The sequence below is a fragment of the Procambarus clarkii genome, chromosome 32 (genome assembly GCF_040958095.1).
Source record: "Procambarus clarkii isolate CNS0578487 chromosome 32, FALCON_Pclarkii_2.0, whole genome shotgun sequence".
Lineage (NCBI taxonomy): Eukaryota > Metazoa > Arthropoda > Malacostraca > Decapoda > Cambaridae > Procambarus > Procambarus clarkii.
Window position 1 is genome coordinate 36487530 of NC_091181.1, and position 18805 is coordinate 36506334.

Sequence of the window (18805 nt, forward strand, 5' to 3'; positions counted from 1 at the left end):
TAATACACACATACATATACACCCACAGCCTCAAAGAAGGGAACACAGAGCATTCAGAGAAAAACTTGACATTTAACTCTGAATATGTATGAGTGTTTACTACTCCTACCACCCCTTTACATAGACAGATAATATATTATTTACATATACACATACTTGCATATATATATATTATAGGTGTATATCTTGTGAGAAAATCTAATAGTTAAAATTATATTACATGTTTTTGGTTTGGGTGAATTGACATAAGTAAAGCATAATAAATTCTGGTTTGAAGGCTTGGAATAAGATAATTATAAATTATAGTTCTTTCATTTATTCTAAAGTTATTCCATTCCATGAACTTAAGACATGTTCATTGAATGTCCCATTGAACAGGATCACAACAGTCAAAGCATTGAAATTTTGCACTGGTGCAGCTTAGATCTTTGGAACTATCTCTGCTAGGTCATACTGCTACTTGGGATACAATGGGAAAAGTTCATTTCAGCTTAGAATTAAAATAGCAATTTCATTCGTAAACACTAAAATCTGTTTAAAGTCTTACTTAGCATAAGAGAGCTTACTGGGGAGCCGGTCGGCCGAGTGGACAACACGCTGGACTTGTGATCCTGTGATCCTGTGGTCCTGGGTTCAATCCCAGGTGCCGGCGAGAAACGATCGGCAGAGTTTCTTTCACCCTATGCCCCTGTTACCTAGCAGTAAAATAGGTACCTGGGTGTTGGTCAGCTGTCACGGGCTGCTTCCTGGGGGTGGAGGCCTGGTCGAGGACCGGGCCGCAGGGACACTAAAAAGCCCCGAAATCATCTCAAGATAACCTCAAGATAGCATCACAATGGTCTGACCAAACTGCAAGCTTCCTGTCTGGCCACTTTCCCAAAGTGCCACCAGATTGTAGCACCCTTGCCAACACCAGGTCTCTGGGTTTGATCCCTATTGCATTTTTCCGACTTCTCCCATGGTAATTGTGCAGGCTGGTGACTGGATTAAGTCAAGTGCCTTGTTTTCATTCTTAGAAATCTATGCCTTTTGTGGAGTGGGCTCATATTTTATCCTAATTTAAGGCAGTACATATATTAGAAATGTTTATTACATGCATTATGTCCAGTTATCTGTATTTAATGCTTCAACAGCAAGTTCCTCCTATTAAGGTTTCCACTATATTTGTACAGTAGTTTGTAGTTGGTCTGCTTGAGGCCTAGATGTTTGTGCTGGTCACTGCTTCATGGAAACTTGGTTAGGTCCTGATGTTGGTGAGCTGTTTGTTTACCCCATAGGTCTGGCCTTGGCCAAGTTGTTTATGTTGGTGAGGGTTCTGCAGTGTGATGGCAATCAGGGCAAGAAACAAGGTGGGAAAGTAGTTTGGTACTGTTTTTTGGTTGGTCAGCGTGTTGTTTGGCAGTTTCTGTAATACCAAGAAGGGCTTGGAAATATTTCCAGTTCTCTATAATAAATTTGGGACGGATTGAGCTTTTTTTCCAGTGCCTTGGCACTTGTATGACCTCGGAGGTATGCTTAAATGATGCTTGCTGTGTCAGTGCAGAACGTCGCCCAACTGTATTATGAGTATCTCCAGTGGAACATTCAGTTTGCTTGCCTTAGGAAGCATCTAAACATCATACTCAGAACCCCTTTAACATTTATTCAATTGTCTGATTTTTCTTCCACAGCCGAACCGAACATATTACCTGGAAGAACCCGATGGTTATGCACTAAAATGGTGCGAGGCCATAAACGAGGTAAAGAACTTTTATTACCCAGAAAAAACGACGTGATTCTTAGTACTGTACTGGCTAACAACACTGCATTTGGGAGCAGCATGATTTTCACTAGGTAATATTATGTATGAACAGGCACTCAAGTAAGCTAGGAATTAGTCAAAGGTCATATAGAATGTACTGGTGAATGGAGAAGGTATATATAATAGTGTATTTAAGATGGTATAGTCAGAGCAGGACTCGAGACAAACACATCAATGACTTCAAGCTGATACTTTGCCTAAGCCAGTGGTTCTCATGATAGGGTTTCTAGAGATTAAAGTACTTAGTCATTCATTTTAAAGCTAATATAATGACAGTTGTTAGTAAATCACAGTAATTCCCAACACAGCCAAATAATATTGGGGACCCCGGATAGTTTTTGAATTTGTCTGCCACAAAGATGTAATAATGTACGTTCATATAATTGTTTTAAATTGGTTTTTAATACATGCTTTTAAATGCATTTCATATACTTATATAAATTGTGCAATCTTTTATTGAGTAATAAATTTTTAATGATTTTATTTAAAGCTATTGTCCGCTGGCAAGTGGGTATCCTGTACAGTATTTGGAAATAATGTATTGTTTATGATGCTGTAACATAAATTCCATATACTGGTCAGTATTGTCTTACTTTAAGATCCAAATTCATATTTTTGCAATTCTGTTTCAGATGTGTATCATTTAATATTTCACAGCAGAATAACATAGGGTAAATATATTGTCAATATAGCTGTACAACATAAAGTAAATGGGCTTAATTGCTTTGCTTAATTAATCAGCTTGCTACTTTTTATATATATATATAACACTCCTAATCAAGTGTTCATACACTCACATTATAAATTTTTCCTCTAATTTTTCCATATTTGTTGCACAAATATGGTTATTGAACAATTGAAATTGTATTATCATAAAATTATTGCTTTTTGAAATATAAGCATGTGAAAGTTTAACTACAAAGTGTGATCTTTGATCTTTTATTGTCCATATTTCTAATCAAAGCTGATGTAGGGAAGTAAGATACTAAAAGTATTAGTACTGTACTCTTATTCCATTCGTATGTGCATTAACCCCTGAGAAAATGATCTTTCTTCAGGTGACTTTGACCATGAGTAAGCAGCAAAGCAAAAGGCCTTGTGTGATAAATTCTATCACTTGTGTTTTGGTACAGAATTGATGAAATTCCATTTGTTTCTGCAGAATAGAAAGTCTACTAATTGTTTCCACAGATTAGAACCTCTTTTTAATTGCTTCCACTGAGTATGAATTATATTAATTGTGTCCACAGAAGGGAAAACTCTCTTAATTATTTCTTCAGAAACAAACTTACCTAACAGAACTAAGCTTTTGTGTTTGTGGAAGAATTGCCTTTTGGCAAACATAAAGCTATCAGTTCAGTTTTTTATGCCCATGACAAAGGTCAAACTTAGCATGGTTTTACTATCAAAATTTGAGAGTACTTGAGGGACACGGACCGCTAAAGGCCTTGAGAACAATTCTACTACACTGGTCCTTGGAAGGCTCCTAAAGTTACAACAGGTTGCCAGAAGAGTTTTCACCATTGGTAACAATCAAATATGTAAATACTGTCCACAAGGAAATCACAGTGGCGTGTTATATCGATGAAAAACATTTGGAGGCAATGGAGTGAGTGACTCGAACCCACATTTTGGTGAATCCCAGACACCTGGGATTATTTCATGTAAATGCTGTATTTGCATGGTTGGATTTAACTTAATTTTTTTTGTGATGCCTAAATTTTAGATACACATACACTAGGATATCACAAAAGCACAATACATATATCTTTGCAAAATTCATTGCAGCTGGATAGGTACTGACCTCCCGTTACTATTTACTATGGTGACGATTTATATAATATAATCTCTCTGATTATTTCATCAGTTCTGCACCATAACATGTCAGTCATGAGCCAAACAGGACCTATATTCTTGTTGTGCATTCAAAGTCAAATGTTGAATGAAAAAAAAAAAGTTTTCAGAACCTGTACTTGCCACAAAATTGTCTAACCAGGTTTAGATGTTCGAGTTATTGAAGACGAGTGATCACACTTTGAGGAATATTTGTAATATTTTTAGTTCATGATCTCTGCACATTAAACACGAATTGGGGTTGGGGTGATATGTATAGATCAAGAACAATATTGGCTTTTGTGGCATGGAAATTGTGATGAAGGCACTTGAAGTGACTGTTATAACTTAGAGAATTTTATTACAGTAAATGCTGTTGCTGTGTTATATACAGTATTACAGTTTTCAGTATTACAATACAGGCTGCTGTTGTTTTTTTTATATATTATCAATAACTGCTGTACTGTATTTATAGTTATGATTAAGCAAATATAATTGTGTATCCTCATCAAGGGGATGCCTTACGGATTTTATATTTTTTTGTTTTGTTCACAGAGGATATCTTGGGATTGCCTCTAAGGGCTCAATTTCAACTTTAACACTTACAGGTGGATATATCAAGTGGGACTACTGTTGAAATATGAGAATTAGCTCACTGGCTGCCATTTTGGAAACAAACATTTTCTTACAGTGAGATCTTCCTTGTAAATGTCATGACTTTGAAATCAAAACATTTCATAGAAACTTTGTAAAAACTTCCACAGTTCTACAACGAAACAGTGAGAACATATAAGTAATGAGATTCATTTTTATTAGTGTAATACAAGAAAATTTATAGCATCTTTAATTCATTTAAATTACACTTCTAAAATATACATTGATGTGTGTTAATTAACACCCTTAGAGATCAATATTGTTCAACTAGTATTAAAAGCAAGTACAGTACTCCGTTTATAAACAAAAAGCGTTCCTGCTTGTCTTTCTTGTACATTAAAATGTCATTGGCTTTCAACACTGTACCTAAATTACACCTTTAGTTAGTATACATTTTACAATGATTAATCTGAATCGTAAGACATGTAAATTTTGGTGGCACCTTACCCAAGTTTGCACACATTTCCCAGTGGCAGGGTAGTCTAGAGTTGTAGTGCCTGGGTAACCTCAGTTGAAGTTGCAATCCATAGGGTTTTTCACTTCAATTTTAATACGTCTATGCCCTGGGATTATTTTATATATTTTTTCATTAGCTTTTAAAAATAATTACATACAAATATTTTATTAGGGTGTCTTTTGTGATTAGATATATTTTCTCAACTATTTTTGAACCTCTGGTTGTCTAATATGTCTGGTGTCAAATTTACAACTCTTCTAAAAGTGTGTATACAGTAGTAGATTATACCAAAATCTCTCGGTGCATTTTCAAAGTTCAAGACTTTTAGTAACTTCTGTACTTTAAAAAAATACAACAAAATAATTCTAAGGGTATTTATTTGTTAGCTAAAAATTTAACAAACATAATTCCTTTGCACATAACATACTGTAAAAATTGGTTCTTATTTTAATACCAAGTTTGTCTTTCTTCTACTGATAAGTAAACTATGCTGTAGTCAATATTTTTTTACTGCTTCTTTATTTCCTGAAAAAAAATTTAATTTTGAAAATAAAATTGATTGAAAAAGTATAGGTCAGTTTATAGTATATAAGTTTTGGGCTGAACATTCATGTGTCTAGGTATATATTTATATCTTTGGACAACTATATTTTATATATAAAAAACATGTATAGTTAGAAATTAATGTAACAATGATATTTACAATATGTTTTGTCATTAACACTCGTACTGTGCAATGTCATCGTTAATTATGTTTAGTTCCTACAGTTATTTTTATTTTAATTGTAAAAATTTAATTCCAGATTTAAATTTTTCCAGTTTCCATTTCAACTAAATAATAGTTTCCTCATTTATTATAGTTAAATTGTTTGATATTTTTACTTGTGTATTTTAAGATCCACAAAATTCTAAGTCATATCTTTCGATTTTTGTTTCTAGCACCAGTTGTATTTGAATATGAACGCATTATTTTCTCAGTTTAATTTTTAATTTTTTTTTAATTTTAATAATAATGAAACCTACAGTAAATATATTATAAATATTTTTCTGGTATAGTTGGGATAATGCGTTCCAAACTATATACAGTATTTATTTCTGGTGCAAATTGCTATGTATAGTATACGTAATGTACAGACATGCACCTGTAATGTATAGTGCACTGTATTGTACTACCTGAGAACTGTCTAGCTTCTTTGGTGATAGTCTTTTTAAAGCAAATAATCTAATTTTTGGATTATTGAAATTTTAATGAAAAAGTTTGCACAGTATTGTGAAATATGTTTTACTGAAAAAAAGGTAGAATGCTTTTTGTTTCTTTGTAGTTTTGGTTTAATGATATTCTCAATTTGTTTGTTTTTCCTTTTAATTTCATGAAATCATAAAAATAATGAAACTATAGACTTTATCTGTAGGCTTTTTTTTTTTAATAGCTTGATAGTTTTGGGATATGTTGTAACTATTTGCTTATTCTTAACCACTTAAGTCTAACGAAGACAAAAGTCATACAGTGTAGACTGTGTGTATGTGGGCGTTGTGCATACTGTATTTGTTCCCACCGGAGTATTATGACGTGTACTGTACTTCCCAACATTAGTCCATATATCTGTTGGGTGTGTCTACAGCGTTCACAGTTGCTAGGGAGCATTCTGCACCCTGGTGATAGTGCTTAAAATAAAGCCTACTTTTCTTTTTTAGGGTGGTGGTTGTGTTTGATTTCTAAATGATATCAAGAAAATTTGTCTTGAGATATACTGTGGTAGGACATGTGGATACTTTCCTTGATTACATTGATAAAAATGTTCAATATCTTTTGATAGTAAATAAAGCTATATTTCTTATTATAACCAGGATATAATAGTCATAAAAGATTTTTTTTTTTTATGTATGTGCATAATTTTTTAGCTAAAGTACTGAAACATTTTGTTTGTCGAAACATGTTGCTTGCCGTGTAGCAGTTGTGACCGAGTTTACTGTGTGCTGTACTTGTATAGCCTGTAAGTTGTATGTAATGTTTAGTCAGTGGGGTAAATTTCTATTGTTTATGGAAATCAATGAATTAAATATAAATTTTTGCCAAGTATTTTGCTGTATCTCTGGATTAACTGTTTCCTACAGTCCATTTTTTGTTTATGAATGTTTATAATAATTTTAGTGCTGACATCATAGGTGTTGTCTTGTGTAAAATTAGATATTTATAAATTATTTGGCTTTTTGCACATAAAAAAGTCTGGAGTTTTGTTTCTTGTGCATAAAATGGACAAAAAATGAAGTATTTTCTTAAAATCTTTTGGTTATTGTATTCTAAAAATCTACTTAATTTTTGTACCAATCATAAGAGTATATAAAAAATAAAGCTGGTATGTTATCTCCGATTTTGACACTCATTATATTAATTATATGTCGAGTAAACCATCAACTTCTGTTTATAGAGTACAGTACATGTGTTAATTTTATGTAATTGTTGTATGTTTTGAATTTATAGCTTTATAAAACCAGTAAATTCACTCTATGTATTGACAAGGTATTAAGAAATTCCATACATACTGCTTGCAAAATATATGTACAATATTCATCATGTTGATTTACCCACACATTTCGAAAGCAGTCGTTCTTGCAGATATGTGTTTTTGAATACAGTATGGCCAAAAGGGTTCGATCAGTGATTCTGTAATGAATCTGCTCTGTATTTCTTTGATTTTCTTGATATGGAAGAAAGTTAAAAACATAACTCCACGCTTCATTTTACACTTTCAATGGGCATAACATATTTCACTAAATTACAAAATGCAAAGAGACAAATGCAGCAATATATATACTCTGTATATTCATGATGATAAGATAGGTGGTTACCCTGTTAACGGAGGCCAAGTAATCTGGTCCTGCATGCTTATTGCTCACTTGAAGAACAAACAACATGGTTCCATTCAAGATCATTTAATTTCTACACACACGATCAAACCATTTCCAAAATGTTCCTGGCCAGCAACACCAAAATATTAAACAGAAAGTAATATTATGAGGTCAGACATAGCAGAACACCGTCATATCTATTTATCAAACATGCTTCCAATAATCAACAACCAGCTTAAAACAAATACACTACACCCTTTAATTATCAAGAGAGAGAGAACTGCCAGTTTACACCTCAGTGTCCTAACCAACCAATGAGAATGCAGTACCATTTTATTTAGCTGCCTTGACAGGATATTCTTCTCTCTTTTCATCATAAACACCTGGAATATATATTGCTGTGTGGTTTCCTTTTGTTTTCACTTTTATTTTGCGATTAGGATACTAAGTTTTTACCTGAACTTACCTTAGGGTCATTAACACTAGCAGCTTTAATGTGGACAGGAAGCCCCCGTGAAATTAAATTTGAAGGTTAGTTTTTCAACTTTCTCTTTAAATAAAGAACCTACAAAGTTTGGAGAAGATTCGTTCTATAATTGTTGATCCAATTATTGGCCATATTCAAAACCATATATACATTGTATATACACACAGTACATGTGTGTGTGTACTCGTATACATACATATACTGACTGCATATCCTGCATCCTGATTTTTGTTTTTGTGTGTACACTTTACTGTGAATGACAGCCACACAGGATTTCTATAGGAAAACGATTACTATTTAAATGTAAAGAAGTCCTTATTGGAAAAAGCTTTTGGTAATTTCTTGAATTAAAACTAATATTGCATATATTATCCAATTGATGCTTATTGTGCATTTGTTCAAGTACTGTGTTCTGTCTCACATTTAAAATAGCTATGTTTCACATAATTACAGTTTTGAGGAGCATATGTTCCTCAAATATGTAAGTCAAGACTGAAGGGTGTTCCCCATAATTTAGTTACAAATTGCCTGCTATATGACAAACCTGTACTAAAATTTGTTACAGTAGTACAGTACAGTGTTTTTAGAGGTTGGGTTTGGAAGTTTATAATGTTCAATAGCTTCAGAACTAAATTAGCAAGATACTTAGGTGAATATATACGCTAATGACCTCATTGTATTTACACAGCTGGAGGTAGCAAGAGCTGTCGCCTCATTAACGGATGCAATAGTGACGCAGTATTCAGATGTACATTTCTCTTCACAGCACTGGTAGAAAAATATATTTTTTGCACTACTGGATGACCTGTAATGTATATACTTTTCTTTTGCTGTAGAACCATCAATCAAATGTGTTGCTCACTTAATGTTGTTAGTGGAAACATTACTGATCTTGGAAGCATTCGGTGAATATTACACAGCAGATTATCAGTTAAATGGAGTTGTGTTACTTCAACATAGTTGCCAGGATAATTCATGCCAAGTGATGATACTTGTGATGACCATATTTTATGTATGTATTGAGATGACTGCTGTGATGCACTGTAACAAATTGCTAATAGGATAAGTTGTTTAGGCCAGCTGTATATAATGTGTATGAACTCATTATTCTTTAGTGCATTCCGAGTACCTATCACTGAAAAAGGTGAGCTTACTATTAAATGCTTGCACAATGCATTACTGATAAGTCTGCTTCATCACTTGGCTGGACTCCTCTCCAGTTAATGCAGCAGAATGGGATGTGTAGCCCATTTTTGTTTTATTACTGTTTCCAATTCTTCATATGTTAAAGACCAGGATGTGGTGCTCTAAATGTTAACTTGTCCATCATATGTGAAATAGAAAAAAAATTGATTGAACGAAAGTGTTGGCAAATTTAGCAGTATCTCGTTAGTACTTTACTTACTATCCACTTAAAATGGAATTAATATAAGGGCATATACTGTGGAAAGTAAATAAACAATTAAGAAATGGCAAATTAGTATCGTCAAGCAATAAGGAGTTAAGATGGTAATGTAGACCAGTGGGTGGGAGAAACAGTGTGAATGAGCTTCAAGAAAACATCATTTTGTGGAACAAATTGCATAATTTGAATTCTCTCATAAGTGCTTCCAAGAGTAATATGTATACTGTCCATGTGATGAAATTTGTTTTGAAGTTAAGAATGGAATATTTTAACTTGATAGCATGTACTGCATAATGTCTTAGCAATGGGAATATTCTATAATAAAGAGAATAAAGAAATACATTTATTGCCATTTAGGTTGTGTCCTCCCATTCCTTAACTTTCAGAATGTTGTGCTTCTATGTAAATAAAACTGGCTCCAAATTTATTTGACTTGTGATACTTTTATCCTGCACATCATTGTACTGTGTTTTGCATGAAGATCAGGATGTTTTGCTCATTTAAATTTCAATCTACTGTAATTATTAAATGCTGTTGCTGATTTTGTCTACAATTTACAATATGGTAATAAGCTGTCTTAATGGTGTAATTTTTGAAATAATAGACACTTATTATAATCAAAAACATTAATTTGTAAATTTTATAAATATCAGATACTGATTTCATTGAATATACACCATTGTTAATTTAATTAATAATTAAAATGACTCGTTATCCTGAGAATACAGTAGGCCTTCATGCAATTTAGGAGAGGCCTTCCAGAAAAGCCTTGTGTCACACTAATTCATGGACCTCCCAAAGGCACCCTTTATACTAAAGAAAGAAACATTGTGGCAACAAGTATATTGTGTTAAATAGGTTTTTTTTTAGGAATAAATGACAGATGAGAGTAAACACCATTATTTTCTTTATTGGAGCATCTTTGGTTGCAGCAGAATTGATAAAACTTTTGAGAAGTTCCATGATGCATGAATATAATTTAAAAATGGGCAAAATATAGAAAATCAGCACCGTACAAAACACATTTGTGTTGGAGTTGGGTGGTGGTTATCTAGGTGCCACGTTGGCACCTTCCTTACAGCAATACTGCTTAGTGGGCCTTCTACCTAGCCCTTTGTTCAACATCCATCCTTTGTGTTGGTTTCCATTGGTGTTGTCATTTGTCTTCTTTTTAGATTCATCAGTTGCTGCCTATACTGTAGCCTTGGCAAAGCACCTCATTTGCTGAATGGATGAACCCTTGCCTGTTTTTTTCTGGGATCATTGTGCTCTGTCCCATGACCTGTGCTGCATGTTTTAGCACTTCTCAAACAGTTCGAGTTGGTGCTGTCTGTCTGTCAACCCTGTTTTTCATATTTTATTCCAAGGCCTATCTTTTCCAGATCCTACACATGATTTCCTCGAGTCAGCCTGGTGTTTGCTGCTTTGATGGCTTTCTTTGCCAATTTGTCCACAGCTGAGCTTCCAATTTGGAGCCTCTGGCAGCCTTGTTGGATGTCCTTTGGTGATGTTGCACATGGTCACTTGGGCCCTTTAGTGCTTAGCTGCCATTCTTTGCCCTGGGCCCCCTCCTCTCCTGTTGTTCTTTTTCCATGATTCAGCAGTCTGCTTTTTCTATATTTTGAAAATGTCAGCCTCTGCTACCAAGGTGCAATTGTGAGTAAGCTTTGGGAGCTTCTAAGGGATCCTCCTCAGAAATCATGTATTGAATGTAATAAAATGCCCTTTTCCAGTGGGCCCCATGAGCTCCCTGTCCTCACCCTCTTTCTTTCCTGTAATGTTATAAAGTTTCTCATAGAACAGCCCTAGTGGTGGAGCAGGCTAGCTGAGACCTCGGGTGATTTGGATTGCCATCTGGTGGCAGCCAGGACCTTTACAGTCAAGTTACTTACCTGCAGCAATGATTGTTCCCCATGCTTACTACCAGATGTCTAATTTCCTTTTTAAGAAGTCATCTTGTTGCAGTTATGCTTTCTGTTGGGTTTCCTCAGTTTTGTGATTTATCTACGATCTGCTCTCCTTGTTACCAAGAGTTCAGGTCAAATCTAATTCAGAATATTTCATAAACTATTGCTATTATTGTTTCCTCTTACTTTATCAACTATACTTAATTGCACAAAATGTACCAAGGTTAACATTAGACAAATCCAAATATTTCCAGAAAGAAAAAGCAGATGGTAATATCAATGATTATTTAATGCTTCCTAAAACACCACCTACATCAAACATAAGGTTAATGTTTAGTTCAGGCTATTATTTCTGTTATCAATCTAGCATTTACACAACTAAAATGGTAATATTTTAACCCTGTTTGTTTAAATTCTCCATGTGAAGGTAGCATGAAACTTGAAGAAGCTAAGAAACAGTCTCGCTTCTTGCAGGTCAGCATTTAATCCCCAGCATTCCAAGTGGTTGGGCATCATTCCTTTCCTAAATGCTTATCCTCATTTCCCTTTAAGTGCTACAGTCATAATAATTTAGCACTTTTTCCCAGTAATTACCTTACCATATATAACCTCTCTTGAACCATGACTTACATATTGCAATATATATTCTATTTTGCCTTTCAAGATGATGGTTGCCTTCCCATCACTAACCTCTTTACACATCTGAACAGTCCATCTGTGCATACTGAACAGATATACATCATACTCCTTCACATACATTGCTGCACAGTATTCTTCCATCCTGTTGAAACCCTATGTAATTTTCCCTTATTCATTTGAATATACAGTATAGTAAAAATGTTCAAGTATAAAATACTTTGACCATTACCTCACTGATGAAGTGACAGTAAAACTATTGTACCGTTTTTACACTTATTCAAGTGTTCACATTGTCTACAGTAGAATAATTGAAAATATTAACTGTTAAGTTTTATTTACAAGTCAGTTTACAAAATACATTCATGGTTTTTATATAATTATACAAACAGTAACTTTACTTTTTAGCTCTTTTACCCTCTCCCTTCTTTGGTTTTCCTTTTCCACGCAGAATTTTTAATCTTTTCATTTCTTCCTTAAAATCTTGGTGTTCATCTCGATACAATCCATACTGAAATGATGATAATGTTCAGAGTTTATGTGAATAATAGTTATGGCAAAGCCCTATTTATGCACAGAATTTCTTTAAAAGATATTTACAAAGTGTCTGCATAGTACATACAGTAAATCTCAAGCCAACTCTTAAATCTAATATACTGTATTATATGTTTTAATTATTATAGATTATAAGAAGCTGGTAAAAAGTACTAGAAATAATAATGAGATATGATTACTTTAATACTAAGAAAACGTACAGTACAGTAATAATAATTATGTTAGTAATGAAGTGAGAACTGTAGCCAGACACTAGTTACACGCCAGTACACACAGAAATCACAATAGCGTGATGCATCAATGAACAAATCCTCGTCACGGCCCTTGTGGATTTGTTACACGCCAGATTTGTCAAGCTATTGTACAGCAAAGAGGTGAGAAGCCATTGTCAACTGTTGAGCAGTAGTAGTGTAATCTATAGCTACATATTGGTCCATGTTGCTCAGGTTTGACTGAATGTAGACAAATTATGTGAGATCTGTTTCCATAGATTTGAGGTTTTCATGATCAATAGTGTCAAAAGATCTATAGTCTGGTCTATGGGTAGTCCAACTGGATATTCAGTGCCAAGAGCTAAACATATTAAGGCTAACATTTTCATAACATCCTTAGTGATCTTAAAATGGGCCTCAACCAAAATTGACATGGACTTTGTATATCATATTTTTCTTGGTATATATATATAGTGGTGGTACATGTGGAAGGTAGTATGTTTGTGGTATGTGGTAGCTTACATTAGTATTGTTGTGACAGTGGTGATAGAATGTAGTAGTAGTATTGTATGATGATGGTGAGTTGGTCAAATATTTTATTAATAAATCCCTAATAGCTTAACAATTAGGTCACTAGCAAAACTAAATACATAAAGATGATTTATATACAATGATAAAGCTAAATATTTTCACTGTAGCCGACTATAAAAGGTATTCCCAGGTCATCGTGTAGCAGGACACATTATCATTACCCATTTCCCACCTTTGTGAGGTTGGGAAGAAATTAGCCAGGAGAAAACTAAAAATGAGAAATAAAGTAAAAGAAAGTTAAATATATAACTCATTAAAAACATCAATCATTCATCTATTATATCTCTCAATACAAGAGCTAAAAAGAGTTCGGTAATTCATTTTCAATTTATTTTACCCACTGACTTGTTAACCCAAATAGGAATTCAAGTTAAAAGGTTATACAAACAAGAAACTTAAATAAATATGAGTGAGTGCTTGACTTTTGTCAAGTGAGAAACTAATCAATTTATATTTGTTAATTTTTTAATGTTTCTGGTAAAAAGGTTTACTAACTCAAATGGGGGATGGGTCCCACCTGATTCAGATTACCAAGAGTAGACAGCAATTAGTAAAGAATGATATAATAAATACAGGGCACTATGATGGATAGTTAATATAAGAAGTTTAGACTGATGTAATGAGCATAGGCTGCTGTAAGGGAAGGTTGTGATGGTGGTCATTAGCATTTGAGGTATAGTAGCAGTGTTGTAGTCTGGCCTGGTGAAGTGGAATTGTGGTAGTGGTATGACTGCATTGCAAAGATGGTGGTGTATTATAGTAAGTGTGGATGTGCTTGCTTATCTGGTTCATTTGAGTGTTTAGTTTTATTTACAGAGCAAGAAAATGGTTGTACAGTATTTACCTAACATTTGTTAAATTATTTACTTAAAAGTCAGTATACCATACCTTTCTGAGATTTTTCATTAAAATATAAGTTTCATTATGACGAGGGTAGTAGTCTGTAATCTCAGGCCGTAGGTCTAGTGGTTTCTCACTGAACATTTTTACCACACGCATTGACCTGGAAGTAATATTAGCTGTGAAATTTTAATATGTATTACAGGAAAGTCACATATACAATATATCTATTTATGTACTGTCAAAGTTCACATGCTGAATCATCTGCTCAAAAGGTAAGGTCAATACAACACCTTGAAAAAAAAATTATTACTCATCCTCTCTCAAAAAAGACAATAATAGTGCATTTACTTTACTAGCCTAATATCATTTTCCAATCATTTACCCACACTGTACCAATTGTTATATTTTTTTTATCAATATAACATGAATGGTTCTAACAAAATTTTTCCATATTTCCATTTCAATACGTGAACCTGGTCATTATATTATTGTAGTGAGGAACCTGTACCCTTGTCTAACTCAATATTTCCCAGAAACTTGGGAAATATTATTTTATCAACATTCACTACCTATATTACAGGACAGTATTTGGCATTCACCACAAAATAACTAAGAGCCACTTACGGAGCAGCAGTCGGTCGAACGACCTCCCCAAAGATGTGATTGCTGAGGCGGTTCATACGCTTGGCATAATTGGTTGTGTTTGTTGCTAGCCGTGCATAATTATATATTCCAGACACAACTGGTAATTTTGATGCCATCCTTCACCCACTGTAGGGATGTCACTTTGCCTTGAGTGCTGTACTGTAAATAGTATATTTATACATATAAATACAGTACATATACTATAGTAGTGCACAAAGTATTAAAACTAAATAATAATGAAAAAGCTTAGTAAAAATACTTGGATTAAGAATAAAGTTAAAATCTACACTATGAATCAAAAAAAGAAATCCACATAAAATATAGTACACTACTGTACATTGCTTTCCAGTATCCCTGTAACTTATGAATCATTTGAATAATGAACCCTAAACTAGACTAACAAAAATGGAAATATCAATCCAGTTCTCTGTGCTACAAGAGGGTAATTTAAGGAGAGACCCAGCAGGTAGGTCGACGAATATTGGGTACTGGGCCTTCTCGGGTAAGATACGTAGACAAGGCCTCCCTAAGGCCTCGTTCAAGTTAGGCATGTAATAGGTGGTGGGTGTGTTTTCCCAAGGCTAGTATAGGTACAAGAATGTAACAACTCTTGTATATATCTCAAAAAAAAAAAAAAAAGGTAACAGAAAACAGGATGGACAACATTTTATACTGGTAATGAAAATAAGCCTATTGTCTGCCTCTTGGTTGCAGGAAATATTGTTGGTAGAAGTCAAAGTAAAGAACTAATATATTCAAGTGCTTTATATTAGTACAGTATGAATAAATACAAGGTGTGTAAATATTTATGCATACATATCTGTATATACGTATATAGTTATACATAATGAACACCACCTTTGACACACAAATACAACCTGTTGGTACGAAAGACTAAATAAATAAATCGAGACACAATGAAAATAAATCGATAAAGTTATTCTCACGTGGCACTTCACTTCGTTTATACAAAAAAAAAAAAACCTTCTTTAGGCCACTACATTTAATAGGTAAACAGGGGAAGAAAATTATCAGGAGAAATTGCCAAGCCATTATGAATATATAGCACTTGGAAGGGATAAGGATTTGGGATGGGACGGTGGGAAGGAATGGTGGCCAACCACTTAGACAGTCGGGGATTGAACCTGCATGAAGGGAGACCATTGCCATCCAGCCCAAGTGGTTGGGCATCCTTTGAAGAAACATACTGCTAAAGCAGCATGTACATCGCCAAATATGACAAAGACCCACCGTGAGTTGTGTCTTGTCACTTTCACAGAAATGCAGTTGTGACTTGCTTAACTGTTTCAAGTGAACAGACTGTAAAACAAGGGATTAACATCTTACAACCGTCACGTTTCCATTATTTTACGAGTTCAAAGCATGAGGGAGGGGGAAAGGGGGCAGTCCTTTTGAGGACAGTATCTACATTTGAAAAAAAGGGTTTACTAACTTAATATGGGGATTATTTTACTACACTTAACCAAATAAAACCTAGTCTTGCCTAACCTAACCAAACTGGTCCAGGCATGAGTATCTAAAATAGATCCCAGGAGGCAAGCCGATCATTTCACACCCCTCGCACGGATTATATCAATGGATCATTAATATCCTCCAGAGGTTGGCGTATATTTAAAAACCATAATACCTATTATCGGACATAACGCTAATACTCTCTTCCAATACTTTTTATATCCTATTCAACCGGGTCCACCCTGACAAGTAGTTCGACGCTCAATATATTTAACCTCGTGCACAGTTCCCAATCTGTTCCGAGATACCAGTACTGTGTGGAGACCTCAATGACCATACTAATTAGTTAAGTAGTACACATGTTTAAGTAACAAACCCAGGTAACAACCAAATAATCAACAAGCCACAACAACTGTGGCAGAGCCTGTAACACTGACTTGTTCATGAACGCCACGGATACTAGACACGGTACAGACGGTTACAAGACACTCCGTACATTGACAACATCGCACACTAATATTTTTACCACTTCGGACACCAGCTTTGGACGTTTCGCATATGTGTACGTGTTTCATATTAAAACGACAATATAATGCTATTAACAATTAAAATCTTCTACTTAACAGGCATATAGTTATTAAATGAAGTTTAGTGATGTAATAGACATAATCCGGAGTTGGTAAGGACGCCGCCCGCCAGCGTAAACACAACACACCCGAATGCCCACAAACACGATACAACGCACAAAACACAACACTTCTGTCAGTTTTTGGGTAAACTCCTTTTAAATTTATTATGTGATAGTTATACTTGTATAAAATGATAATTATTATAGGTAAGCGCCTAATATTTAATATTAATCAATAAATAAGAAGTCAGAAGCCACACGCCTGTCTGTACATGTCTTTTGTGTAAAAGTATTTTGGGCGCTCATGTACTTGTGCGCTAGTTGGCGTTCACAACTGTTCTCGCCTACAAGCATTAGAATTAAACAAACGAATTTATTGTTTCATTTATATACAAGAAGAGAAGGCTACCCTTGAGTCTGTAATATTCATCTGATCACTGGTCTCCCATTTGGTCCTCATTGCTTTATCTTACTATTATTGAATGTCAATAACCGTATTATGCAATTTCAATTTCTTCTATTGCTTTCTTTATTATGCACCCCATACCCATCCCGTGGGCGGTGGTGTAAAGGATTACAGAGGCACATAATCGGTTCAGGAACTGATTCGTTTAGCTTAGCAAATAACAATGTTTGACGCTAGTTACAAAATTATTAATGTTGTATACACATGTACACACACTCATACATACATGTACATATATATATATATATATATATATATATATATATATATATATATATATATATATATATATATATATATATATATATATATATATATATATATATATATATATTTATATATATATATATATGCGAACAAGCCTGAATGGTCCCCAGGACTATATGCGAATGAAAACTCACACCCCAGAAGTGACTCGAACCCATACTCCCAGAAGCAACGCAACTGGTAACTACAGGGCGCCTTAATCCGCTTGACCATCACGGCCGTCAAAAGGAAGTGATAGCCGAGGCTATTTGAGCCACTTCCCCGACGGCAACTCGGATGGTAATCTTGGGCATAGCATTTCACCAAATCACCTCATTCTTTGGGGCACACGTGAGGAACACAAATGCGAACAAGCCTGAATGGTCCCCAGGACTATATGCGAATGAAAACTCACACCCCAGAAGTGACTCGAACCCATACTCCCAGAAGCAACGCAACTGGTAACTACAGGGCGCCTTAATCCGCTTGACCATCACGGCCGTCAAAAGGAAGTGATAGCCGAGGCTATTTGAGCCACTTCCCCGACGGCAACTCGGATGGTAATCTTGGGCATAGCATTTCACCAAATCACCTCATTCTTTGGGGCACACGTGAGGAACACAAATGCGAACAAGCCTGAATGGTCCCCAGGACTATATGCGAATGAAAACTCACACCCCAGAAGTGACTCGAACCCATACTGCCAGGAACAACGCAACTGGTATGTACAGGGACGCCTTAATCCGCTTGACCATCACGACCGGACAAAAGGAAGTGATAGCCGAGGCTATTTGAACCACTCCCCCGCCGGCACTCGGATGGTAATCTTGGGCATTCATATATATATATATATATATATATATATATATATATATATATATATATATATATATATATATATATTTATTATTTTCTGGTTTAGGGCTTCTATCCCTCTAACTATTTTCCTAACATCAGGGCTTAATTGGAATAGGAGTTCTCCAAAACTCATTTTCGTACTTTTGATAGTAGAGGGATAGAAGCCCTAAACCAGAAAATAATAAATACAGAATATGCGGTCATATTCAATGAAACATGTTTGAAAGAAAACCTGCTGCCAGTATACACCAATATATA

General features: G+C 34.6%; 2 protein-coding genes across 6 annotated transcripts in view; one reads left to right on the top strand and one right to left on the bottom strand.

Moving 5' to 3' along the window:
- The window catches only part of Pdk1 (Phosphoinositide-dependent kinase 1), a 30394-nt gene extending 20480 nt beyond the window's left edge, over nucleotides 1–9914 (top strand). For all 4 annotated transcript variants that reach the window (XM_045744523.2, XM_045744525.2, XM_045744524.2 and 1 more), the window contains exon 15: nucleotides 1671–9914. In XM_045744523.2, the coding sequence (XP_045600479.1) occupies nucleotides 1671–1775 (105 nt within the window). In that variant the 3' untranslated portion in view covers nucleotides 1776–9914. The remainder of the gene's footprint in view (nucleotides 1–1670) is intronic.
- Nucleotides 9915–12350: 2436 nt separating this feature from the next.
- mRpS33 (mitochondrial ribosomal protein S33) lies at nucleotides 12351–16904 on the bottom strand. Of its 2 annotated transcripts, none has more exons than XM_045744529.2 (4): nucleotides 16787–16904; nucleotides 14856–15035; nucleotides 14277–14391; nucleotides 12351–12541 (listed from the first exon to the last, which is right to left on the bottom strand). In XM_045744529.2, exons 2-4 carry the CDS (start codon nucleotides 14990–14992, stop codon nucleotides 12428–12430), a joined length of 366 nt encoding a protein of 121 aa, XP_045600485.1. In that variant the 5' UTR covers nucleotides 14993–15035; nucleotides 16787–16904; the 3' UTR covers nucleotides 12351–12427. The 2 variants fall into 2 exon arrangements, with proteins under 2 accessions (XP_045600485.1, XP_045600484.1); XM_045744528.2 differs by having other exon boundaries at nucleotides 16726–16855.
- Between the last annotated feature and the right edge of the window lie 1901 nt (nucleotides 16905–18805).

Bases quoted from the DNA above. Each gene is read 5' to 3' on its own strand.
- mRpS33 (XM_045744529.2), bottom strand. From the start codon at position 14,992: ATGGCATCAAAATTACCAGTTGTGTCTGGAATATATAATTATGCACGG. The intron at 14,392-14,855 runs GTAAGTGGCTCT...TATTACTTCCAG, and splicing joins GTTCGACCGACTGCTGCTCC to GTCAATGCGTGTGGTAAAAA. The intron at 12,542-14,276 runs GTATGGTATACT...TCATCATTTCAG, and splicing joins TAATGAAAAATCTCAGAAAG to TATGGATTGTATCGAGATGA.